At 47.2% G+C, this 27,339-nt stretch overlaps 1 protein-coding gene across 1 annotated transcript in view; it reads right to left on the bottom strand.

Moving 5' to 3' along the window:
- LOC124035833 (coiled-coil domain-containing protein 102A-like) overlaps positions 1 to 27,339 on the bottom strand; it is a 69,357-nt gene that overhangs the window by 11,832 nt on the left and 30,186 nt on the right. Inside the window, exons 2-7 of the mRNA XM_046349609.1 lie at positions 23,481 to 24,213; positions 21,593 to 21,810; positions 20,699 to 20,807; positions 19,090 to 19,206; positions 18,207 to 18,416; positions 643 to 813 (exon numbers count right to left, since the gene is read on the bottom strand). Coding sequence (XP_046205565.1) covers positions 643 to 813; positions 18,207 to 18,416; positions 19,090 to 19,206; positions 20,699 to 20,807; positions 21,593 to 21,810; positions 23,481 to 24,122 — 1,467 coding nt within the window. The 5' untranslated portion in view covers positions 24,123 to 24,213. The remainder of the gene's footprint in view (positions 1 to 642; positions 814 to 18,206; positions 18,417 to 19,089; positions 19,207 to 20,698; positions 20,808 to 21,592; positions 21,811 to 23,480; positions 24,214 to 27,339) is intronic.

Below are 27,339 nucleotides of genomic sequence, written 5' to 3'. Positions count from 1 at the left end.
TGACTCTACAAACTCTTGTTTGTTTAGGTTGTGTGTCAGATTATTTTGTGCCCAAAATAAATGTAGATAATGTATTGTGTCATTTTGGAGTCACTTTGATTGTCAATAAGAACATCATGTTTCTGAACACCTCTACATGAATGTGGACGCGACCATGAATACAGATAATCCTGAATGAATCTCGAATAATGAAGAGTGAGAAGGTTACAGACGCATAAATATCAACCCCCCAAGAAATGCTAACCTCTCGCCATTAGAGTAACAGGGGAGGTTGTGTGGGTCTGTAACTTTCTCACTCATCATTATTCATCATTCACTCAGAATGATCTGTCATCACGGTGGCATCCACATTCATGTAGAAGTGCTATACATATGGGATCAAATACTTCACTTTTTACGACTTGAATACACATAAGTGAATTGATCCCAGTACTTTTTCTACCCTAAAATGGGGGGACGATGTACAGAAAGTGCTGTAATTTCTAAACGGTTCAACGGATATGGATGAAAATACCCTCAAATTAAAGCCGACAGTCTGAACCTTAACCTCAAATTAACCAAATGCTTAATTGTCCCAATATTTACATAGGGAACTGTATATGTATCCATGTATGAGTGAATGTGGTGTGTGTTGGTGCTCACCTCGTCCTCCGCCTGACCCAGTTCTTTCTTCAGCTCCTCCACCCTCAGCCTCAGCTTCTTCACCTCTGTCTCATGCTGCTCCACCTTCCGGTTGGCGTGGGCCAGCTCGGCCATCTTGTCCTGGTACTGCTTCTTCACCTTGGAGTGGATGTGGCGCATGTCTGCCAACTCCTGAATAGCAGAGGGGTCAGGGTCAGTCCGCTAGTCTGTTAGAGTGGATTTAAATCGGGCCCGAGGCCCGTTAAGTACCGGCGCTTATATGTCAATTTCAGTTTCAAGCATGACGGATGGGTGTCGGATGGGTGACGGATGGGTGACGGATGGGTGTCGGATGCCGTTGGGTCAAACGAGAGTACATTCCCGAGTAGCAGATCCTCCGAGAGATTCCTTGTGAGTTGAGTGAGTTTCTCTGGTCTTTGTTCTGCTAGACATCATTGCTACTGTTCGTTAGAGCATTGAGGAGCTGATCAATAAGCAGGAGCACCATTAACACATTCACGCGATAGAGAAGTACGGACTCCCATTGAAAGTGGACATAATGTGCCAGGAAAAGCTTGTGCCGAGCTGAACGCTTACAAACCATTACCCGTACAGCGAGAATAAGGAACACGAAGAAAACATAAAGGAAACCTTGAAACACTTGACCTGGACTGACCACCTGGACTGACCCCCTGGACTGACCACCTGCATTTGACTCTACACACCATAGCACAGATGCACTCACTCACTCACACACACACACACACACACACACACACACACACACACACACACACACACACACACACACACACACACACACACACACACACACACACACACACACACACACACACACACACACACACACACACACACACACACACACACACACTACAACGGCTGCTACCAGTCTCTTATTATGATTTCTAAATACAGGACAGATTAAACACTTGCCCCCCCAATCCCCCCTTCCTCAAAATGCGTGTAAATATTGCACTATAAATCGTGCCTTCCTGTATTGTATTTACCGTTACGCCAAAACGTTTATTCTATTCTACTGAGCCATTTACTTTATGTTCGTATTCTTGTCTTTTATTATTTCTTATGGTTGTTGTCAAAAACTAGAGACTTGAAAAGACAACCACAAAGAAAACCCTGCTCACAGATCTCAGATGAGTTGAGCATGTTACTCATTTCTCTGCTTTGCATTGAACAGTCAGAGTGCAGTCTTGACTTAACCCCCACTGTCATCACTCCCATCAGTTGAGTTCTCCTGAGGATTCTCCTGTATGATCAGGGCAGAACAGCATGCACTACTGTTTTACAAGGCCAGAGAAATCAAACAGGATTGAGGGAGGGAGACAAGAACGGGAGGAAGAGACTGAGAGAGCGGAGAGTGGAGCGAGAGAGAGAGAGGAGGAGGAGGAGGAGGGAGGGCATTGGTATTCCCTAGCTGCATAGCCAAGCACTCAAGCAGCCCTGGCTAGATGAGCGGTCCTATTGAAGCAGACGATCCATGGTATTGATTCAGTGCTCCAGCCCTCCACTTAACAGGAAGGGAAAAAATACGACTTCAAAAAAACACAACAACAAAGGGAGGAAGTTGAGGTTTGCCGTTGAGGTGATAAACTGTGTAAGCAATGCCTCAGTCCGCCACTGGCAGTGTGATATGCCTACTACGTATGCCCAAATCGATGTGGGGCCAAGTCAGAAAAGAACTTCCCCAAACGTATTCTTTTCTACATCTAAGAATTATTGACACCTTTAAATCAAAATGACAATCCACCGACACATTCGTAAACACAAGCCCTCACTATCATATTCAAAAACCTCTCTAATACGGCTGGCCCAATCAGAAAAATAAATAGATTGGACAAAATTTCTAGACGTGTATTTTTTCCATATATAGACACATCCTACAGAATGTGTTTTATTTAAATCAACTATATGCACTGAGCTTGTCTGGCGTTTTAAGAGAACTGTTTGATGAAATAATTAAGACACACGGATGTCTAGAGGGAGTCTGACCGCAATTGATTTGATTGTGCCGGGCCGGGCTCAGACTTGCTGTGCTGTGTTAAAAAAAAAGACAGCACACGTTGTCTCTCTCTCCTCCCCGCTGCAGCAACCACCACAGAACATCAACAGCCTTTACATTCCCTATTCCCTCAACCCTCTTTATGTGACACGTGTATCGCATGCATGTGACCAATAGGGCCTGACCTATAGCATAACATAATAATCACATGAATAATTTGGTTATAACAAACTCTGAACACCGTAACACGTGACAGAAAAATGGATGCAGAGGGCGTGACAAATAAACCAGAAAGGGGGGGGGGGGTTGATTGCTCAGGAGGTAAAGAGGAAGTCAGATGTGTGGACTAAACCGGTTGTGGAGAAAACAGACGTGTCTTTTTTTTTGCTACTGCTCGACTAAAGACATCTTGGTCGACCAACAGTCTATCGACTAAACAATCGACCAGTCGATGAAATGGGGTCAGCCCCACTCTCTAACCACACCGTCACAGACAAATCATATAGATAGAACCAGAGAAGTGGGAAATTGGAATAGTCAGGGAGACCATGGACGTCCACCAGGGGAAATACGTCCATTGCCATCCCATTGGTCTCAGCGGGCCCACTGAGTCCTTGATTAAAGGTGAATTATTGATGTGTTTCTGTGGCTTTCATGTGTTCTGTCAGGCTGGATATGGCTCCCACAGTGACTGCCACCTGGTCTGTACACTAGCTCACACACAGAGACACTTTCAATGACACACAGCCAGGTTAGAGTGACAAGAGAGAGAGGCTGTGCTGTGGACAGGAGAAGAGAGAGAAAGAGAGAGACAGAGAGAGTGGGAGAGAGAGAGACAGAGAGAGAGAGAGGGAGAGAGAGAGAGAGGGGAGAGAGAGAGACAGAGAGAGAGAGAGAGAGAGAGAGAGAGAGAGAGAGAGAGAGAGAGAGAGAGAGAGAGAGAGAGAGAGAGAGAGAGAGAGAGAGAGAGAGAGAGAGAGAGAGAGAGAGAGAGACAGAGGGAGAGAGAGAGAGAGAGAGAGAGAGAGAGAGAGAGAGAGAGAGAGAGAGAGAGAGAGAGAGAGAGAGAGAGAGAGAGAGAGAGAGAGAGAGAGAGAGAGAGAGAGAGAGAGAGAGACAGAGACAGAGACAGAGAGAGAGACAGAGAGAGACAGAGAGATAGAGGGAGCACATGGTTCATGAATAATTCAAAATGATAATCAAGTGTCCAGACTGTGTGAAAACACATGCATGATGTGGCTCCCACAACTCCCAGTACTGCCAAGACTGGTTGAGGGGATACACACACACACACACACACCTTGAATCCCCAGACCACCTGGAAAGAAATGTTCCTTGATGCTTGACTCTTTGTTTCTAGGTCACATTTCTAGGTCCACTTCAACAGCCTCTGGGAGTCCCAGTAGAAAATACATTTAACCCGGGGAGCATGACTACCAAGACTCGAGGATGACTTGCTATTATGTTTATTTACTTGATTTTTGATTTTTTTACTGATTGTCATTGCGTTGACAATCTTGCTCATTTTTTTACGATGTTAATAGTGTTAATGAATCATTCCATTTCCAAAGTACGTTTTGGCAATATGTACATTCTTGTCTCATGCTAATTAAGCAAATTGAAATGAAAATGGATTACTATTGTACAGCATGTAGAACAGCGCTATCTGGCCCGGAGACTGTGTGTGTGGTGATAGTGGAGGAGCTGTAAAGGGGCAGATGATTTACGATACAATATCAAGGTTTTCAAAAACTTCGAAATGAACAATGTAACCGCAAAACCCTGATCCCCAAAACTGCATTTGGTGTACTGTAGCCTAAATAATAATAAAACAACCATTGTAACTTTTATAAAACTAAAAGGACTAGGCTTGTTTGTAGCAGGGGTCGTACAGTGGTAACATTAGCAGTAGATGGTGTACTTTGTGGTAACATTAGTAGTAGATGGTGTACTTTGTGGTAACATTAGTAGTAGATGGTGTACTTTGTGGTAACATTAGTAGTAGATGGTGTACTTTGTGGTAACATTATGACTGTAAGTCGCTTTGGATAAAAGCATCTGCTAAATGGCATATATTATTATTATATTATTATAGTAGATGGTGTACTTTGTGGTAACATTAGTAGTAGATGGTGTACTTTGTGGTAACATTAGTAGTAGATGGTGTACTTTGTGGTAACATTAGTAGTAGATGGTGCACTTTGTGGTAACATTAGTATATATTATTATTATATTATTATAGTAGTTAGTAGAGATGGTGTACTTTGTGGTAACATTAGTAGTAGATGGTGTACTTTGTGGTAACATTAGTAGTAGATGGTGCACTTTGTGGTAACATTAGTAGTAGATGGTGTACTTTGAACAGGAAATCCCTGGTCATATATGGCCTCATTAAGCAGATAATTGTTTGGTTGATTGATGTGAGATGTGACAGGGGTTAAGTGGAAGGGGGACGTACGGTCTGGATTGATACTATATACATAGAGGCACACAACGACAGACAGGGGGAATGCCCTCATCAAGTGCCCGGTTTAGACAAAGGAAGAGAGGGAGGGAAACACAGGGAAATTTAAAATAATAATATAATTTTGATTTCACCTTTATTTAACCAGGTAGGCTAGTTGAGAACAAGTTCTCATTTACAACTGCGACCTGGCCAAGATAAAGCAAAGCACAAACAACAACACAGAGTTAAACATGGAATAAACAATCATACAGTTAATAAAACAATAGAAAAAAAGTCTATATACAGTGTGTGCAAATGGTGTGAGGAGGTAAGGCAATAAATAGGCCATAGTAGCGGAGTAATTACAATTTATCAAATTAACACTGGAGTTATAGATGTGCAGATGATGATGTGCAACTAGAAATACTGGTGTGTAAAAGAGCAAAAAAGTAAATAAAAACAATATGGAGATGAGGTAGGTAGATTGGATGGGCTATTTACAGATGGGCTGTGTACAGCTGCAGCGATCGGTTAATTGCTTAGATAGCTGATGTTAAAAGATAGTGAGGGAGATATACAGTGCCTTGCGAAAGTATTCGGCCCCCTTGAACTTGGCGACCTTTTGCCACATTTCAGGCTTCAAACATAAATATATAAAACTGTATTTTTTGTGAAGAATCAACAACAAGTGGGACACAATCATGAAGTGGAACGACATTTATTGGATATTTCAAACTTTTTTAACAAATCAAAAACTGAAAAATTGGGCGTGCAAAATGATTCAGCCCCCTTAAGTTAATACTTTGTAGCGCCACCTTTTGCTGCGATTACAGCTGTAAGTCGCTTGGGGTATGTCTCGATCAGTTTTGCACATCGAGAGACTGAACATTTTTCCCATTCCTCCTTGCAAAACAGCTCGAGCTCAGTGAGGCTGGATGGAGAGCATTTGTGAACAGCAGTTTTCAGTTCTTTCCACAGATTCTCGATTGGATTCAGGTCTGGACTTTGACTTGGCTATTCTAACACCTGGATATGTTTATTTTTTAACCATTCCATTGTAGATTTTGCTTTATGTTTTGGATCATTGTCTTGTTGGAAGACAAATCTCCATCCCAGTCTCAGGTCTTTTGCAGACTCCATCAGGTTTTCTTCCAGAATGGTCCGGTGTTTGGCTCCATCCATCTTCCCATCAATTTTAACCATCTTCCCTGTCCCTGCTGAAGAAAAGCAGGCCCAAACCATGATGCTGCCACCACCATGTTTGCCAGTGGGGATGGTGTGTTCAGGGTGATGAGCTGTGTTGCTTTTACACCAAACATAACATTTTGCATTGTTGCCAAAAAGTTCAATTTTGGTTTCATCTGACCAGAGCACCTTCTTCCACATGTTTGGTGTGTCTCCCAGGTGGCTTGTGGCAAACTTTAAACAACACTTTTTATGGATATCTTTAAGAAATGGCTTTCTTCTTGCCACTCTTCCATAAAGGCCAGATTTGTGCAATATACGACTGATTGTTGTCCTATGGACAGAGTCTTCCACCTCAGCTGTAGATCTCTGCAGTTCATCCAGAGTGATCATGGGCCACTTGGCTGCATCTCTGATCAGTCTTCTCCTTGTATGAGCTGAAAGTTTAGTGGGAGGGCCAGGTCTTGGTAGATTTGCAATGGTCTGATACTCCTTCCATTTCAATATTATCGCTTGCACAGTGCTCCTTGGGATGTTTAAAGCTTGGGAAATCTTTTTGTATCCAAATCCGGCTTTAAACTTCTTCACAACAGTATCTCTGAACTGCCTGGTGTGTTCCTTGTTCTTCATGATGCTCTCTGCGCTTTTAACGGACCTCTGAGACTATCACAGTGCAGGTGCATTTATACGGAGACTTGATTACACACAGGTGGATTGTATTTATCATCATTAGTCATTTAGGTCAACATTGGATCATTCAGAGATCCTCACTGAACTTCTGGAGAGAGTTTGCTGCACTGAAAGTAAAGGGGCTGAATAGTTTTGCACGCCCAATTTTTCAGTTTTTGATTTGTTAAAAGTTTGAAATATCCAATAAATGTCGTTCCACTTCATGATGTGTCTCACTTGTTGTTGATTCTTCAAAAAAAATGTTTGAAGCCTGAAATGTGGCAAAAGGTCGCAAAGTTCAAGGGGGCCGAATACTTTCGCAAGGCACTGTAAGTCACCAACTTCAGCGATTTTTGCTATTCGTTCCAGTCCTTGGCAGCAGAGAACTGGAAGGAAAGGCGGCTAAAGTAGGTGTTGGCTTTGAGGATGACCAGTGAGATATACCTGCTGGAGTGCGTGGGTGTTGTTATCGTGACCAGTGAACTGAGATAAGGATCTTTACCTAGCAAAGACTTATAGATGATATTGAGCCAGTGGGTTTGGCGACGGATATGTAGCGAGGGCCAGCCGACAAGAGCATAGAGGTCGCAGTGGTGGGTGGTATATGGGGCTTTGGTGACAAAACGGATGGCACTGTGATAGACTGCATCCAGTTTGCTGATGTGTTGGAGGCTATTTTGTAAATGACATGGCCGAAGTCGAGGATCGGTATGATAGTCCGTTTTACGAGGGTATGTTTTGTCGGCGTGAGTGAAGGAGTCTTTGTTGCGAAATAGGAAGCCGGTTCTAGATTCACCTTCGGATTGGAGATGTTTAACATGAGTCTGGAAGGAGAGATGGGGAAAAAAGAGGGAGGAGAGTGGCACGGGAGGGGTTTGCGAGCGTGAATAAACGAGACAGAGGTGAAGACGAAGGGCTACGGGGATTTTCCAAAAGAAAAAGTGGCATGAAAAAGAGAAAGAACTGGAAGAAGGAAAAGATGACCGTGTGATGTCCAAGAGAAGAAAAAGAGAATGCGTGACATCACTGCATCACGTTATCTGACAAAGAACCACTTCAGAGTTTGGAACTTTGAAGTCAGTGAGATGCAGCGGAATCAGACAGCATTCTCTACTGTTGGATCGAAGGTTTCACTCAGCTGTAATGTGGGTCTGAGTGTCCTCTGCGAAGGGACCGCTTCGATAAAGAGAGGAGGGGTGAGTCGCCGGGCTAAGAGCTGAGTCTACATAAAACATGAGGGAGAGACTGATGAATGATCTATGATGATGAAGGTACTCACTGGAGGTGAGAGACGGAGATTATGCACTCAAACTGATTCACAGACACACTGCCGGGAGCGTGTGTGAATGTCTGCACGCACGCACGCCTACGCACACACACTGGAGGAATCCTGCCCAAAAAGCACATCAAATGTAACACACAGCTGAAGAGCCACATAATGACACATGTAGGAAACACCCTTACAGATATATTTCACACCAAGCTTGACAGAAACAGACATGAGCAGTAAGACACCCAGCCCCATAGCCAATCAGTAAATAAATAAAGAGAGGTTGGAGGGAGCGAGATAAAGAGGGGCATCACGCAAGGCTAGCTGTTTGAATGTTTCTCCGTGACTGGCTCCAAGACCCTGAAATGTGTCATAACATCCGCTTCACTGCACTGAAACAAAGACACACACGACACAAAATACACTACACACTCTAGTCAAAGTGACCACACATGCTAGCATTAACGTGAAGACACGACGCACAAAATGACCCAACACGTAGCGAACCAGCCAGGACGGAGAAAGATTCAAAAGCTATATGCACACAGACATTCTTCACTCGTGATCTCTTCCACCCACACTCCCGTCTCCCCTCCTCCTCTGCCATTAGCATATTTTCATACATGTATTGACACCCACACACACAGATGCATAGCCAAGACAGAGATAGACAGCGCATAGGCCTACACACACACACACACGAGAAATCTCGCTTACACACTATATTTTACCCAAATAGTTTTATCATATGTAATATAGTATTCATTTAGACCCACATACTGCACACCCACCCAATCGACACACACACACACACACACACACACACACACACACACACACACACACACACACACACACACACACACACACACACACACACACACACACACACACACACACACACACACACACACACACACACACAGGCACACACACACACACACACACACACAGGCACACACCACACACTGGATAGTAGAATTGGGTTGATTATGAGGCTGCCTGAGGGAACGGAGCCTATTGCTATGCTCCAGCACGATTGGTCAGGATTAGATCAAGTCTATGGAAATGGTAGAGGGGGAGGGAGAGAGAAGATGGTGACAGAGTGATTCATCAATGGGAAACTGGGGGCACTGGGGTGGTAATGGTTCCACAGTCAGCTAACGGCTCCATAAGCCCATCTCTACTGAGCTCGGTGTGTGATTCACAGTGGCCCCCTAGAGGAACCAAAGAGCTGCCAGGGGGAGCACCTATCCCCCCCCCAGGCTACTCCTCCGCCAGACAGCCTGCTCACACAGTTCCCCCGGGGTGTGTTCAGCAAGACACAACATTTTGGAACCGTCTACAATGTTTGGCAACTGAACGTGTCCTTGGGTACTGTCTATACCTGCCATTCTACAGACGGATCCAACTGGGCTGATTGAATACGGTCTTAAAGGCTAGACAGATTAAACCAGTCTGCCCTGGACCATACCTAGCACAGTTTAAAATTCAGTTTGCAGGCTGCAATATCCATAATTAAATATCTGTAATATTTTCAAGGCAAACACTTCGTCATAATATAGCTGAAGTTCTCCCTCTGCCTAGGATGTAGAGACTCCCTATAGGCGATAATAAACACACACACAGCTCCAAGTAAACCTGGCCCCGACCCGGGTTGCCCCTATGCACGGTAGCAGAGCCCAACTGCAGTAATTGAGGGAGCAGGTGCATGGCCTTGGGGTCACCACCTGCAACTGCTGGAGTTCATCTCCCCACGCACCTGGCAACGGAGCAAACTCATTACCCTGGCCACTCCCCGGCCCTCCGACACCTGCCCCAGCCGCCTGCTCCTTGGCCTATCCTCACCTTCCTCTCCTGCTTCTCTCTTCCATACTGGTGCTACTCCTCACCATCCTTAAAGTGTTTCACTTCTCTACAATACCACTGCTCTGCTCTCTTCCACATCTATACCACTATGATTTCCCCCTTCCATATAAACACGTTTTCCTCTCACCTTCACTTCACCTCTCCTTTCCCTCTGGTCCTGTGCCCCGCCTCCCTTTCTCATAAAGATATTTTGCTGACCCTCGCCCTGTAATGTACTTCTCTCATCCTCCTCCTCCTCCTCTCCTCTCCTCCCCCTCTCCCTCATAGCTGAGAATAAATGTCAGGTTAAAAAAAGAGCTCCTTGACGAGGGGAAGGAAGGTAGGTCTGGCTTGTCAGAGCACACATCAGGGCAGATTTTCCACTTTTGCTCTCTCTCTCTCTCTCTCTCTCTCTCTCTCTCTCTCTCTCTCTCTCTCTCTCTCTCTCTCTCTCTCTCTCTCTCTCTCTCTCTCTCTCTCTCTCTCTCTCTCTCTCTCTCTCTCTCTCTCTCTCTCTCTCTCTCTCTCTCTCTCTCTCTCTGTCACACACACACACAGACACGTTTATCTCAGTCCTCCAGCCTGAAAAGCATGTTCCCTCAAATAACCTCAGTTTCTGCATGGTATCAGTAAAATCCCTTCCTCTCTGATTCCCTCTCTGCTTCTCCTGCTCACAAATAGTACAGCAGTTCTATTTGCCCTTCACACACACAGGAACACATAACACACACACAGATAAACACCCCCCTCTACAATCTCCATGTACCTGTTCTGTGTCCCTTGTCAGACTCAGTGCCACTCCAGCACTCTCTCTCACTCTTAATTACATCTCTGGGCTGCCTGGGAACTGCTGCATTAGTTACCAGGCTCATAAATAAGCCATCCAGGCAAGCAGTAATGGGAGTCATTTACACTGTGCACAGGCCACATGGCCTACCTGCAACTAACAGGCCTGTTTAGGCTGAACGGACTTCAGGGGGAGAGCCGCGTCACACTGACTGACGTTCCCTGGTTCTGCTCTGACACACTGGAGACACACACAAAAGGTCACGCCCTGTGCGCTGTGGCATGTTCTCCCTCTCCGTCACATGCTGTGCAGCAGCATGTTCACATTCAGACGCACCTGCCATGCAAGGTTGGGCACGCTACGAATTAACAATACGCATTCATGGAGTATCAGAGGGAGAGGAGAGAGAGGAAGGGGGACGGTGTGGCGGTGAGAGCGACGGGGATATGACTCCCTCACGGAAAGCACAGCAGGTCCAAATGGAAAAGTACTGAGACGGGAGCCCTGAATCTGAGGAACAAGACAAATTGTTTCCTACTAATTAATCCCAGATGTTATAACCACACGCCAGGAGAGCTCATCTACATACACACGCACGCATGGAACGACAACAAAAAAATGACTGTGGGTACAGGTACACACACAGACGCAAACACTGCAACAAACACACGCATATTAAGCGTATCCGCCTCAATGAAACACACACATTGCAAACCCATGCAACAGACGCTGTGATGATAATGAAGCTAGCTAACTAATGTAACCTGTTAACCGGCACCAACAGTTTGAGAGAGTCAGTCCCTTATTAAAGCAGAGCAGATGAGTAGTGTGGATGGGCTCATTAATCATGGGGGACTGACCCCTCCCATCTCCAGGTTATATTCCTGGAGAAGGGAGGGGCCTGGGGGGTGACATCTGCAGGGTAGAGCAGGGGCAGCTGTTTCAGGACGGGGGGGGTGTATTGGCCCTATATGCTGTAGCTGCATTGAATGGAGGGTGGTTGGAAAGGTTTGGTTCAGTTTACTTGTGTTTGAGAAAGATAAAGAGAGGGAGAAAGAGAAAGACAGAGGCAATTGGATCAATGGAACGGAGTCAAACATGTTGTTTCCATGCGTTTGGTACCCTAGCATTGATTCCATTCCAGCCATGACAATGAGCCTGTCCTCATATAGCTCCTCCCACCAGCCTCCTCTGGTTGACCTGGTGATCTCTCTCTCTCTCTCTCTCTCTCTCTCTCCCTCTCTCTCTCTCTCTCTCTCTCTCTCTCTCTCTCTCCGTCTCTGCCTGTTCTGTCTCCCACACTGCCGCTTCACACAGTACTAGGACCTATGCTTCCACATTCATTTTTAACCTAAGATTTGTTTACGCACAGATGTCTGGATCTGGATCACATCTTTTACTAGGGCTTCATAATGTGGACGAGAGTAGTGCCGGCAGAGAAAGGAGAGAAATGTGTGAGAAAGTGTAAGTCCTTGTGTGTGAGAGAGAGAGAGATCAAGGTTAAACTGTACATGTCTGATTTGTATGTAAAGTGAATGCAAGGTGAGTTCATACTGTGTGTGTGTGTGTGTGTGTGTGTGTGTGTGTGTGTGTGTGTGTGTGTGTGTGTGTGTGTGTGTGTGTGTGTGTGTGTGTGTGTGTGTGTGTGTGTGTGTGTGTGTGTGTGTGTGTGTGTGTGTGTGTGTGTGTGTGTGTGTGTGTGTGTGTGTGTGTGTGTGTGTGTGTGTGTGTCACTAAGGGCAGGGGCTTGTCTCTATAAATAGGGAGATTCATCTTATTCATCGAGCATAAAACATGAAACCCGGTGTATAGTATTCTAATATATAGCCGAGCAGTTCTCCTTGTCACCTTCAGCATATGTCTTGACTGAGTGATGTGGCGGAGAGCCGTCGGAGCATCTACAGAGGCTTCGGGATTAACTACCTGCAACGCAGACACACACGCGCAGGCACGCGCACGCACCCAGAGTCACACATGCATAAGCACGCACACACACTCACACACGCACAGATGGTGAGACGGTAGGGTAAGCCAGATCTCAGTGGGGATGCTGGCGATGGTAAAGGGTGTGTGCTTCTTGGCTGGGCCACAGTTGGCAAGAGGGGTGGCTCATTGTTACAGACTGGAACTACGAAGAAGGGACTCACCTCCTAGAAAACAACATGAGGCTCGGCCTTGTACGAGGCCTCTGGGAGGAGAAAGAGAAGAGATGGAGGGAGCACAGGGGCAGTGTGTGTCAGACAGCTTAGACAGCACACTGATAAACCTCTGGCCTGTTCTACAGGCTCTCAGCTCAGCCTCTGTATCAAACCTCTCTTTACCCCTCTCTCTGCACTTTACTTTCTTCATCAATAGGCTGCAGTTCAACTTGTCTTCAATGTGACCAATGGAACCAATCCACGCACGCACACAAACATGCACGCACTCACGCACTCACGCATGCACGCACGCACACACACAAACGCACGCACGCACGCACACACACACACACACACACACACACACACACACACACACACACACACACACACACACACACACACACACACACACACACACACACACACACACACACACGGGGAACAAACCCACAGTGGCCTACACACCAAGATGGATGACAACACACAGGCACAAACACAGTCCCATTCCCCCTCTCTCTCCTCAGGCCATCTGAATTGTACCGCGACAGAGGACATCAATCTCCTAGCTGGCTGTGAGTTGCTCAGAAAGTCTGGGCTGAGGATGGATATGATTTTGGTATCAATCACACTTTGTTCTTTGTCGGTGTCGCCACAGTGTCTTAATCGCTCTGCGTGTTTCTCTCCCCCTGTCTCGATCGATACCCTGCCTCAACAACACACATAGAAGGACATCCATCCAGCCCCACAGTCTCAATGTCTCCAGCCTGGCCTCAATGTCTCCAGCCTGGCCGACACACACACACATACATCCTATTCCTTATCTGGGTTGATATACTTGGTGCTTGGCCTCTTCTTTTCAGGTCCTCTACTCTCCACACTCTCACTTCCTCCCCGTTGCCCTCTATCTTTCTCTACCATCCTTCATCCATCCATCTTTTTCCTCCTCCTCCCTCTCCGCCACCCCACCACACCCTGGCTGACAGAGAGTGTGTGAGAATGACTGGATGAGAGAGAGAGAGAGAGAGAGAGAGAGAGAGAGAGAGAGAGAGAGAGAGAGAGAGAGAGAGAGAGAGAGAGAGAGAGAGAGAGAGAGAGAGAGAGAGAGAGAGAGAGAGAGAGAGAGAGAGAGCGAGAGAGAGAGCGAGAGAATGAGAATGAATGAGTGGGTGGGTGGGTGGGTGGGTGGGTGGGTGGGTGGGTGGGTGGGTGGGTGGGTGGGAGAGCGAGAATGAATGAGTAAGTGAGTGGGTGAGAGAGTGGGTAAGCGAGAGAGCGAGAGAGAGAACGAGAGAGAGAGCGAGGGTGGGTGAGAGAGTGAGTAAATAAGTTACTAAAGGAGAGTGAGTGCTTAGTGCTTAGTGAGTGCAGGAGAGAGAGAGAGGGAGAGAGAGAGAGAGAGAGAGAGAGAGAGAGAGAGAGAGAGAGAGAGAGAGAGAGAGAGAGAGAGAGAGAGAGAGAGAGAGAGAGAGAGAGAGAGAGAGAGAGAGAGAGAGAGAGAGAGAGAGAGAGAGAGAGAGAGTGAGTGATGGCTGTGGTGCGTATGCAGGGTGCTTTAGGCCCAGTCTATAAATCTGACGGACGGTGCTCATAACGAGCCTACACCGAGTGGTTTTATTCCTTCATAGATCCCTCAAACAGGGCACAGCTGGACCCAGAGATTACACCCAGACAGGGATAGATCGAGAGGGAAGAACGGCGGGAGGGAGGGACAGACGGAGGGAAAGCAACATATCCTCTATATTCTCCTCTATTCTCTCCCAGGGGTGACCTGATGTGTTACACGTGATCAGTTGCCACAGAGTGCGCCGCTCTCATTCCACAGCAGCCAGCTAGAGACCATGTCTGATGAACACATGCGGCGTACGTGTCTAATGAGAGGCATAATTCCTACGTGTCCAACAACCAGGCAGAGACCTAACGACTAGAGATGATTCACAGCCATACGGTGTGTAATGTAATGTGTTAACACTGGAGGGAAGCTGTATGCCATACAGTGCACTGAGCCCTATCCAGCAGAATGCATTCATGTCATCTAGTGCACAAGGACACTACCCAGTCGGAACAGGCCACCTGCTCTTGATGGATAAGGGTGCCTAATCTCTGTGACATGGGCAGAATTTATGGACAGGATAATTGGGTCCTGTGGCAGTGTAGCACTGAGGGGGACGGATTTGCACGGAAGATGTCAAGGTTCCTCCATCTCCAGTTGTCTGTCTGTGTGCTCCACATTCACTTTCCTTCCCACTACCTCCCTCTGTCTCCCAGTTCACGCGAGACTATTTGCAAATAAGTATCCCTCAGGGCGGAAGGCCTGATGTGTGTTAATCCTAGAGCCTAGAGGGGTACGCGTGGTGCGCCAGCAACCGTCTCTGGTTCACATCCCCGAGCCGACTAAATGAAAAATCTGTTGATGTGCCATTGCTCCTGTAATTAATTTGGGATAAGGCACACAACTGTGGGACGTATTGGAGTCAACATGGGCCAGCGTCACTGTTGAATGATTTTGACACCTTGTAGTCCTGCCGAGTTGAGGCTCTTCTTACGGGCAAAAGGGGGTGCAAATCAATATTAGGAAGGTGTTCCGAAAGTTTTGTACACAGTGTACGTCTGCTGCAGAGAGACAAGAGGGCGTCGGCTCACTTTTTATTTTTAAAGGTGGAGAACAAGCTATAGGATGAAAGTTACCAGAGTTTTGGTGCAGGTACAGCCGACAAGCGCTAGCTAATGCTCATTTTTATATATTATTTTATTTACTTAAAAATTGATCAAATACAATATACTGAAAAAAATATACTGAACAAAAATATCAATGGAACATGTGAAGTGTTGGTATGAACCTAGGACTAGTTCTGGAGGCATGGAGAGGCAGCCGTTAGTTATTATGCCCCCAGCCCCTGGAATAGCCTGCCCGAGAACCTGAGGGGGACGAAACTGTGGACATATTTAAAAGAGATCTTGAAACACACCTTTTTAATTTGGCTTTTCCTCTGGGTGCTTTTAGTCGCTCCGTTTGTATTTGTTATTCTTTAGTTTTTATCCTTTTATGTTTGTTGTGTAGTTTTATTTCTTCCTTTGTTTGTTTGCTTTGAAGCACATTGAATTCCATGTCTGAAACCTGCTGTGTAAATAAAGCTTGATTTGATATGATTTGATGAGCTGAAATAAAAGATCCCAGAAATGTTCCATATGCACAAAAGGCTTTTCTCTTAAAGTTTGTTTCCATCCCTGTTAGTGAGCATTTCTCCTTTGTCAAGATCATTCATCCACCTGACAGGTTTGGCATATCAAGAAGCTGATTAAACAGCAGGATCATTACACAGGTGCACCTTGTGCTGGGGACTATAAAAGGCCACTCTGAAATGTGCAGTTGTGTCACACAGCCCAATGCCACAGATGTCTCAAGTTTTGATGGAGCAAGCAATTGGCATGCTGACTGCAGGAATGTCCACCAGAGCTGTTGCCAGATAATTGAATTTCCATTTCTCTACCACAAGCTGCAACGTCATTATAGAGAATTTGGCAGTACGTCCAACCGGGCCTCATAACAGCAGACCACGTGTAACCACGTCAGCCCAGGACCTCCACATCCGGCTTCTATACCTGTGGGATTGTCTGAGGGGGGGGGGGGGGGTGCTGAGGAGTATTTCTGTCTGAAATATAGCCCTATTGTGGGGGAAAACTCATTCTGATTGCCTGACTCCCCAGGGCGTGGCTGTGCCCTTGCCCAGTCATATGAAATCCATAGACTACGGACCAATGAATTTATTTAAATTGACCGATTTCCTTACATGTAACAGCAGAAAATGTGTCATTTCGCATTTATATTTTTGATCAGGATAATATGACGATACGTAACTATACATCCCCCCCCCCCATCACAAGTTACAGGGTCCTCAGGTGCATGACCCCAGAAGTGTATATAGGAAACCCAAGGGCACATGTATTACACAGGTATTAATGTAACATTACCACATCAAATGACTAAACTCCAGTCCCACGGCGAAGGAGGTTTCTGATGAACACGTCAACGGAGTGAAGCTGAGACCAGGCTTTGTGGTATTCAGCTCCGGCTACATCGACTCGCCCCAACATCAATAGTAATTATGTAACGCTTATCTTGTACCTATGTTTGTGCTCTGTAGTGGAGTGCCTGTCTTTGATTGCTGAAATCCATACTTTTTCAATAAATGTTAACCAAATACAATCAGACTGTTTGCTCATTGCCGCTTCTGTAAGACGACAACTCAGTGCCAATGCACGTGCCAATTGAATCTCAACAAGGAAGCAGCCTGTGGTTGTATTTGATTCACGCTTATTGAAAGTATGGATTTCAGTAAACAAAGAAAAGGCACCCAACTAGAGGGCAAACATAGGTACAAGGTTAGCGCTTCACCGTTTACATTTGGTCAACATTGGGCAAATGGATGTGGCTGAATTCCACAAAGCCTAGTCTCTACTCCACTCCCTTGGTGGGGTTCATCAGAAAAGTGGAGTTTCGTCAGCTACATAAAATGGTACTTGGGTAAAAGCCTGGGGGTGTAGGAAACCACTCCTGGGTAGACCACACTAGTGAACCTCCCATATGTGCCTTGGTCAGCGGTGCACTGGAGGGGGGAGTCAGAGGTGCACGGAGGGGGAGTCAGAGGTGCACGGAGGGGGGAGTCAGAGGTGCACCGAGGGGGAGTCAGAGGTGCACGGAGGGGGAGTCAGAGGTGCACGGAGGGGGAGTCAGAGGTGCACGGAGGGGGAGTCAGAGGTGCACAGAGGGGGAGTCAGAGGTGCACGGAGGGGGAGTCAGAGGTGCACAGAGGGGGAGTCAGAGGTGCACGGAGGGGGAGTCAGAGGTGCACAGAGGGGGAGTCAGAGGTGCACAGAGGGGGAGTCAGAGGTGTACAGAGGGGGGGAGTCAGAGGTGCACAGAGGGGGGAGTCAGAGGTGCACGGAGGGGGAGTCAAAGGTGCACGGAGGGGGAGTCAGAGGTGCACAGAGGGGGAGTCAGAGGTGCACAGAGGGGGAGACAGAGGTGCACAGAGGGGGAGTCAGAGGTGTACAGAGGGGGAGTCAGAGGTGCACAGAGGGGGAGTCAGAGGTGCATGGAGGGGGAGTCAAAGGTGCACGGAGGGGGAGTCAGAGGTGCACGGAGGGGGGAGTCAGAAGTGCAGAGAGGGGGAGGGGGTGTTCCTGCTCTCTGCCCTCACCTTGCTCCTCTCAAACAGCTCAGTCTGGATGGTCTTGAGGTCAGTGTCCAGGGCACTGGCCGCCTGCCGCCGTTTACGGGCCAGCTGTTCCTCCAGGTCCTCCGTCTGTGCCCGCAGCTTCTTGTTGTCCCTCTCAAGCGCCAGCTTCTCGGTCTCCAGGCACTCCCGCCGGCCCCACTCGGCAGCATTCTCCACCTGCAGCCGCTCCATCTGAGGAGGAGGGAAAACCATGTCAAATCAGAGGGAGAGGACGAGGTCAGAGGGTAAGTTGAATCAACCAATCGCTGTACCAGAGAGGAATATTGGGACGCCTCCCTGCAGTCAGTCAGTCAGAGCACCAGTGTCCGAGTCGTGGCAGTAAAGACCTTTGTAAATGCTCTACAAGTGAATGGATGCTACATTAGCACTTTATCAAACTCTCCTTTCCTTCAGCCTGCCAGCCACCACAGCAGAGACATTAAACATTCACAGGGTGTATTCCCACGGCTGATACCCGAGCAGCGCATTGCTTGGGCGGGCAATGAGGAAGAATAGAGGAGAGGAGAGAAAAGAGAAGAGAGAGGAGAGGAGAGGTGTGAGGCACGTGGGGCTGACAGTGGGCTGGTGTAGGGCCCCCGGGGGCCGCTGGGAAAATGTGACACGCTCCTCTGAGGGGGGACAGGCGATGGGAGGAGGGCTCTCTAATGAACACTACAAAGGAGAGGACTTGTTCCCCTCCACCATGAGCCATAGTCATGAAATATACTCCCACCCAGCCAGCTCCCACTGCCACCATGTTAACTAGTGGGGCACATGGACTCAGAGACAAGTGTGCACTTGAGTTCAATTGCTGGTGAATGGGCTGAAGCACCCCCATTAAATGTAAAGGGATTGTAAGCCTCACCTCTGCTCGTAGCTCGGCCAGTTTCTTGTCCATACTAGTGCGTGCCCCCAGCTCATCCTCCAGGTCCTCCGACATACGACCCAACTCATCCTGGTGTATCTCCTTCAACATGTTGAGCTGAGAGGGAGAGGGAGAGAGGGAGAGGGAGAGGAGAGAGAGAGAGAGAGAGAGAGAGAGAGAGAGAGAGAGAGAGAGAGAGAGAGAGAGAGAGAGAGAGAGAGAGAGAGAGAGAGAGAGAGAGAGAGAGAGACAGAGAGAGACAGAGAGAGACAGAGAGAGAGAGAAGAGAGAGAGAGAGAGAGAGAGAGAGAGAGAGAGAGAGAGAGAGAGAGAGAGAGAGAGAGAGAGAGAGAGAGAGAGAGAGAGAGAGAGAGAGGGAGAGAGACAGAGAGAGACAGAGAGAGAGAAAGAGAGAGAGAGAGAGAGAGAGAGAGAGAGAGAGAGAGAGAGAGAGAGAGAGAGAGAGAGAGAGAGAGAGAGAGAGAGAGAGAGAGAGAGAGAGAGAGAGACAAGAGAGAGACAGAGACAGAGAGAGAGAGAGAGAGAGAGAGAGAGAGAGAGAGAGAGAGAGAGAGAGAGAGAGAGAGAGAGAGAGAGAGAGAGAGAGAGAGAGAGAGAGAGAGAGAGAGAGAGAGAGAGGAGATGGATACAGCCAGACAGCAGGAACATTACAGGTGTTAAGCTCCTTGGCAAGAATGTGGGCATCCATGGACTTAGCGTTAGTTCTCTCTCCTCCTATAAACTGAGCCACCTTCGAGGATGATACATTCCCATACAACATGACGTTCTCACTCAGCTGTGCAGGCTACAACGGTTTCTCCCGTTAACCTCGGAGATCCCACCGTGGTCCAGGCACATATTACACACCTGCCACATCTCCACCTTCACCTCTCCTTCTCTGCACTCTCCTTCTCATCAAAACAGTCATTCCCGCTCTCACTGTTCAAGTCCCTCTTGTTGCTCCTCTCCATCTTCTCCTCTCTCCTCCACCACCTCTTGTCCTCTCCTCTCTGCCCTTCATGATATCTGGAGAGATTTTTCAGTCTTCACTGACGACCCGGCCAGTCCATTCACGGTTTTCCAATGACATCGACGGGCACACACACACGCACGCGCACGCACACACACACACACACACACACACACACACACACACACACACACACACACACACACACACACACACACACACACACACACACACACACACACACACACACACACACACACACACACACGCACACACACACACACACACACACACACAGAGAGAGCTAGTCTGCATTGAGCACAGAGTGCCTCCTAGTGGCTGTCTCCTGTAAACACACACCCACTCTCTGAGCCGGCGGCTCTGGCTCTTTGAAGCTGCCGTCTCAGCGGGTGTGTCTGTGTGAGGTGGATGTGTGCCAGTCTGCCAGGCTGTATTGACGTAGGTACGGACCATATTCCCAAGGCCAATATGGCGCCAACTCTTCTCAGACCACCAGGATGAAAGGGCTGACGTTTGATGCCTTTGACCCCGTTTGATGCTTGGCCTCGGAGGGCCACGTATACATCCCCTGGACGGTTGTTGGGGGATTAGAAGGTAAAGGTGACCCTCGGATCTCACCTGTTTCATGGCTTCCTGCTTGGTCTTGTTCTGCTCCTCGTATTTGAGTTTCCATTGGTTCAGCTCTGTTTCCAGCTTTTCTATGCTCTTACTGAGTGCATGCTTGTCCCTGGGGAGAGAAGAGAGTTGGTTAAATCCTGCTCGAGCAACATAGGTGATGACTATTCAACAGAGGTAGATCCCAAACCTTCCGAGAACAATCTCAAACACATGCACAATATTAGTTCTGAATATTTAATACAGGAAAATAGCAATGCCTATTCAATATGTTTTTGAAGGAAGAGACTTGACAGAACCCGTGTCCCCGAAATACTATGTAACCATGTTGCCATCAAAACAGAGTTGGATAGATGTTATGATTTAACTAAAAGTGACAGCTGACTTCAATATTCTGGGTGAATATAAATGTCTTCTCCTGAGGTCAGCAGGGTGCCCATGGCACTGACAGAATGAATGTTCCAGAATAGCCCAACAGAAACCAGTCTTACAGACAGACGGGCTCTGCCAGACTGCTGGACCTGAAGATGCAGACCAATCAGCAGCCTCCAGAGAGCTCAGTAAACAGTTATGATTCTAATGGAAGAGATAATGGGGCTGATGGTCGTGTTGGCGAGAGCGGGAAGCTGCAGTGGTGCCAGAGCTGAGCTCAGGCAAAAAAAACAGGAGGCTCTACTTGTAAATTATGAGACTGGCATCTCAGCCAACGGTGGAACAGAGGAGAGACAGAGCAGTTACTCGTGTACACTTTCTACACACTCAACATGAATGCTAATTTCCATACGAGCAATAATATATCTGAGGAAAGCACCTTCACATAATTGAACAGTCCTCAACCTCTCTAAATATTGCCCTCCTTCAGTCTCGTTCCCTCCTCCCTCGATCCCCTCTCCTTACTCGCGTTCTTTGAGCAGGACCTTCTGTGATTCGTCGAGGCGGAGCTGGAGGGCGTTGATCTTGCCGGGGTCCTCCTCCATGGCAGCGATGTCATCCCAGAGCAGCCGGCTGCGGTCCTGACGACTCAGGGCAGAGCGCAGGCTGCTGGCACTACGGGCGTCCCACGAGTCTGGACCTTCCGCCTTGGACCTCAACACGGACTCCAACAGCTCCAGCTCCTAGGGGGAAGGGAGAGATAGAAGGAAAGAAACAATGACAGAGGATCGAGAAAGTGGAAGGGAGGGAGGGACAGACAGAGGGCGTAAGGAAAAGGGAGAATCCGGGAGAATAACCAAAGAGAAGAGAGGAATGAGGAAGAGGGATATATGCAATTTCATTCACTGTTAGTCTACACCTGTTGTTTACGAAGCATATGACAAATCAAATTTGATTTGATTAGATGAACCATGCAGTGGAGTCACTCCACTCTGAAACCCCGACGTCAGTCATCACAGCTCCACTCCAAGAGAGAAGGCTGGAGAGCGAAGCACACACCGGGACGCAAATATTTACTTTTCTTAATTAAACCCCACCAGGGAGACAGGTTTTTTCCTAACTCAACAGTGCCGGTACAGCAGCTATCATATTACGCCCTATCCCAATTCCCTGTCTATAAAAATTAAACTCCCAGGACGTTTCACGGAGAAATCAAAAACTTTTTCAACCACATCTTTATTCTTCTCTTCCTTCTCTTCCTGTCTCTGGGAACCACACAGGGCTCCGGACCCTCTGCCAACCTCCTGTTAGTGAGAGAGCTGAGCACAAGAGCACAACCATCCGATTGAAGGAAAAACACAGGCTGTTACCAGTGGTGGCCAGCAGGGGGACCTAGAGGCTCATGTATGAGGTGGAGGTGAGCGAGCAGCCGCTGCTCCTCTCACTCAACCCGCCACATGTGGAAGCACTCATCGTGTCTGTGTAAGACAGAGGGAGAGAACAATGGAGGGGCAGGAAATGGGATTGTATGTGAGCATCCCCACAATGCCCAGCTCATTTTCATGCTGCTGTTTATCCAACAGTGATTTACTATGCATGGCCAGCTGCTTGCCTAGGGAGAGCTCAGTGTTGGCCCATGGTGAGCCACTGAGGAAGAAGCTGACTGGACATTCTCCTCCAGGTTGTGTTGGGCGTCTTCTCATGATTCACTTATTTTCTGTTTCCCCTTTGGCTCCAGACTGGGACTCTGAGAATGGTTATCGTCATTACCTTTCATGCCTGAAGTGGACCTCCTGTTCAGGATGAGTGTGAGAGTGTGTGTCTGTCAGAGTGTTTCCAAGGAAACAGCAGCCCACGCCGTGTGTGTGAGTTGGCTGAAGGTCAAGTCAGATTGCTAATGACACTGATCTGTATTCACTGCTGCTTGAGCTGCATACAGCTGAACACTCCTTTCCAAGTTACACATTTCCTAAAAACAGAAACCTCATCTTGTCAACTCTCAACAACGCGTTCTAAGTCTAAGGGACTTGAATATACATTATGATCCCAGGTAGAATGCTACCCTACTGTAAACCTGATGAGCCAGCTCAGGGAGTCTATTTTGACCTGTGTCTAATTGACAAAGGACATCTGAGAACACTAACAGCTACAATGATTCTATTTTAACAACAAAAGCTACAATTCATCGGAGCTCCCACTGAGGCACAATGCTGGAGGTTAAGCTCTGAGACATATCTGCTGCTGGCTCTTCATTAACAAGATGAAACGCTGGCCCAAATAAGTGACTGGTGCTATATCTGCTACCAAGAACTTTGACCAACCTTTCCCCTGGCTCAGATCTGTGCTGGGTTATAGAGTACTGTAGTGTGTCTCTGACATTGTTTGTTACTAAGGTGTGTGACCATTCTCCCACCTTTTGTCTGTCAGGTTTATCTATGTCCACATCTCTCACTGGTTCCTGTTCTGGTGACCCGGGCCCCTCGCCCACCCTGTCCTGCTTGCTGTCCACAAGGGGCTGTGAGGAGGAGGAGGGTGGGGTGGTGGGTGGTGCTGAGGGGGCGTGGGAGGGCGAGGCCTGGTCAGCACGGAGACGCAGTGCTTCCTGTCTGAGTGTCTCGTTCTCGGAGGCCAGTTCTTGGCGCTCCCGACGTGCGCCCATCAGCTCCTTGGTCAGGGTGTCCAGCCTCTGGCGGAGCTGCCGCACCTCGTCCCGTGCCCGGTTCCTCTCGGAGCGCACCTTGCTCCACTTCTCCCTCCAGTTGGCCGTGCAGTCCGACCACCAGCGCATGGTCTTCTCCATCTGGGCAGCTCGCGCCCTGGCCTCCTCCAGCTCCCTCAGACGTAGCTCCTCACGGCTCTCCCAGTCCCCAGACTCGCCCAGGCCAGGGGAGAGCAGCAGGGGAGGGCTGGAGCTGGGGGTGCCCCCCGTGGGACTGGGCGTGTGGGTCAGGCTATCAGGAGAGCGGACCCTGTCCGGCCCCAGGCCCAGGCCACAGAGCAGGCCCGCCCCGGACTTAGCGGCCTCGGCCATGTGGGGGCTAGGGGTGTGGTTCATCACTGAGCCGATGATGATCCAGGAAAAAGCAGGAAACACGAGCGATGCTGTGCACTCAGGAGTGCATGGTCGCCTTGACTCAGTTGGCTCCCTGCAGATTCAAACACAAAACGGAGACACTGGTTAGTTGGACAGTACTAGGGCTGTTGCAGTGACCATATTACCACCACACCTGCGGTCACGAGTCATGAAGACAGCCAAATTCCACATGACCGTTTAGTCACGGTATTTAGTCTTCTCCAAGCTTTGATGCTGCTGGTCATTAGTAGCCTACAAACCTTGCTAACTGCCTGGTACTCAGCAGTCTATTGTCCCTCTAATCACTCTGACATCAACGCAAATGTATTCAAAAATCTAATCAAACATTTCATGAGAGCCCATGAGCTCATGTTGCGTAAAATGTCTATAGGCTATGCAATTGCGTGAGAAAACAGAGTGATGGCCACTGATAAAAAAGAGGAGGATTCCACCAGCTTTCTATAGACTAGGTCTACTATATTTATTTCTCAACTTTCCTAATATTAAGCACATTGCTTATATTTACCACAGTACTATAGCCTACCTGGTTGACATGAAAATAAACCACGGGGAAAAGCATCCTCCATTCACTATTTCAGTGCGTAGATGACAAGCATTTATTCCCGCAGCCCATTTCAATACAGGTGCATGATAATGGTCCATTCTAAATCATAACAAATGTCACACATATATTATTTAGAATACGTGAAAACAAGATTGAATCAAGAATAGTCTGATGGGTGACAATATTAGCCTATCACTTGTGAATTCTATATTATCGCTTGTGAATGATGCCCAGCATATGAAACAATACCTTTTATTTTCTTTACTTGTTCGAATCATAGTCACACACCTCATGTAGCCTAGCCAAAAGGCCTATATATTTTAATAAGGTTTGTATCTCAACTAAAGTGGGCAAATAATAAAAACATTACATGCTTAATTGCATTTGCGGTCACTGGTGTTCTGCTAATGGAACATTAACGCTTATATTCTACTACCATGTGCGCAATGCTGCGCTTATAATGTGAAGAAATGGCCTAATAGTTTATCAACATTTTAAGCTAAATGTTCTGATCTGTTGCATCAGCCACATTGCATAAAATGGTTTGTATTCATTTGAGATCTATCCCATCCCACAACTGTCCCAAAGAATACCCTCAAATGTTGTACTATGGGGGATAGTAGATTGACATAGGCTAGTGCTTTTGCTGTTCTTGAAAGGCCTACTCATCTTGTTGGCTGATGAAGAAATATTTTCAATATGCACCTCGGAATTGGATAAGGAAGTGTGCAGTTGCATCCCCAATGTGTCTGTCTTAACTTGTAGCCTGTGACAAAGACCCAATCATGTGACCGAGAGGCGTGTGAGGGAGAGACGCTTCGGATTGCGCATCACACACAAGGAGAAGGGCACAACGCAGCACTGCGACCAGCAAAAGGCATGGATTTGTTTAGGGTGCATTTCGGGCCACAAAGGGGATGCAGCCTTGACATTTGAGGCATTATTAAGTGCTTGTCAAATTGTGAATGAGAGACTATTGGAGTGTGTTCAGCCTGAGCAAATGAAAAACAAAGCAGAGCTCATGCCTTTCAAGACACTTTCTTCCCCCAAATCATCATTAGAGTCTCATTATGCAGCCTTACAATGTATTAAACATCAAAACATATAGCCCAATGTTTGTAGTACAACTAAATGAAGCATATACTGTAGGAGTACCTCATTCTTTGTTAACCTCTCAACACAGAATGGTCGCATGTGTGCACTCCCCCAAATCGTTTGGAGAAAATATTTATATTTTATTCAGCTTTGTTCAATTGTATTTTATATACTGTAAAATAATATAAAATAATGCCACGGAATTATAAGCAAATCTTGTCTGCTAAATGAACTAGTACAGCCCACAACCGTTTGGCATAGCCACATCAGAGTGTGCTATTCTTTTCTTCTGAAATAGACCACATTTTATTCACCATGCTTCTTTAGACCTGTCTAAAATAAATAGTGGATTTATTGTGAAGGTGTAGACTATATTACATGGATTTATTTCACTTTTTATAATGGCTTGCAGGCTATGTGTGGAAGCCAGGAGATGCGAAATGTGTTTATGTTAATTAAAGTGAGACCGGCAGCTATTTGCTTGACAATCACTGGCTGACGAAATTTCGTGACCTCCACAGCCCTAGACAGTACAGTGCAACTTCCTTTGACAGTAGTATTTTTTACACGCTCTAGTCTACTCCTATTCTGTGACAATCAACTGCCACAGCAAAACACTCTGGTCGATAAATGAGTAACATAAAGTCCAGTGTCCCTGTGGAGTTCAGAAATATGTTCTGGGACCAGCCTGAGTAGGCGAGATACAATGGGCCATCCTCTTCATACTGTTCTGGTGCCAGTTACAGGGGGTTACAGACGAATGGTCACACTTTAGAGATTACCTAGAGCCAGTACAGCTTGAAGAAAGTTGCAAAGGTCATTTGCAAACAGCCAAGGATGAGAAACGAAGCTTCAACTAGCACCATGGCAACCCAGTAAACCCATTGACCTCACGCATGTCCAGACTCTAGACTTCGGCTTAACACCATGGCAACTTGCAGTCCCTAGACACCGATGAATCGGTTGCCAGAAAGGAAATGATGCAGAAAGACAGAATGAAAATACTCTACAAACAGGTCATCACTAGAGTACCACACACTCAACAGTCCCAGGAAGGCAGATTTGAACAGGTCATAAGCCATGGCAAAAATGTTTACAATTACAGGAAATTAGCTGTAAAACTGCAAAATTGTCTCTCGGCCTCATTACAAAATGTGTAGAATAGCATGAGATTAGCGATAAAACTGCACATTTTCTCTCTGCCCTATGGCAATATGTGTAGAATTGCAAGAAATTTGCTATAAAACGACACATTTTTGCAGGGTCATGACCCTTGTCAACAACAGCTAGAATACATTTCCAAACGGAAACTCTGATCATTACATTTCCGATCCCCAGAGGCAGCGACAGCATGGTTTATCTATGTATGAGAATGAGGCGACTGAATAGAATGAGAGCACTTTTGTGTAAAACTTTATGAATTCTCAAATCAACACCCCAACCCAACTCTCTGGGGTGTAAAACATGAGATGAGCCTGGAGTCTAGTGCAGAATCCCGCTCCTGATCACCATCAGAGCCTGTATCTGACATGTTTACTG

This window comes from Oncorhynchus gorbuscha, linkage group LG05, assembly GCF_021184085.1.
Source record: "Oncorhynchus gorbuscha isolate QuinsamMale2020 ecotype Even-year linkage group LG05, OgorEven_v1.0, whole genome shotgun sequence".
Taxonomy (NCBI): domain Eukaryota; kingdom Metazoa; phylum Chordata; class Actinopteri; order Salmoniformes; family Salmonidae; genus Oncorhynchus; species Oncorhynchus gorbuscha.
This window is presented reverse-complemented; position numbering and strand designations above follow the sequence as displayed.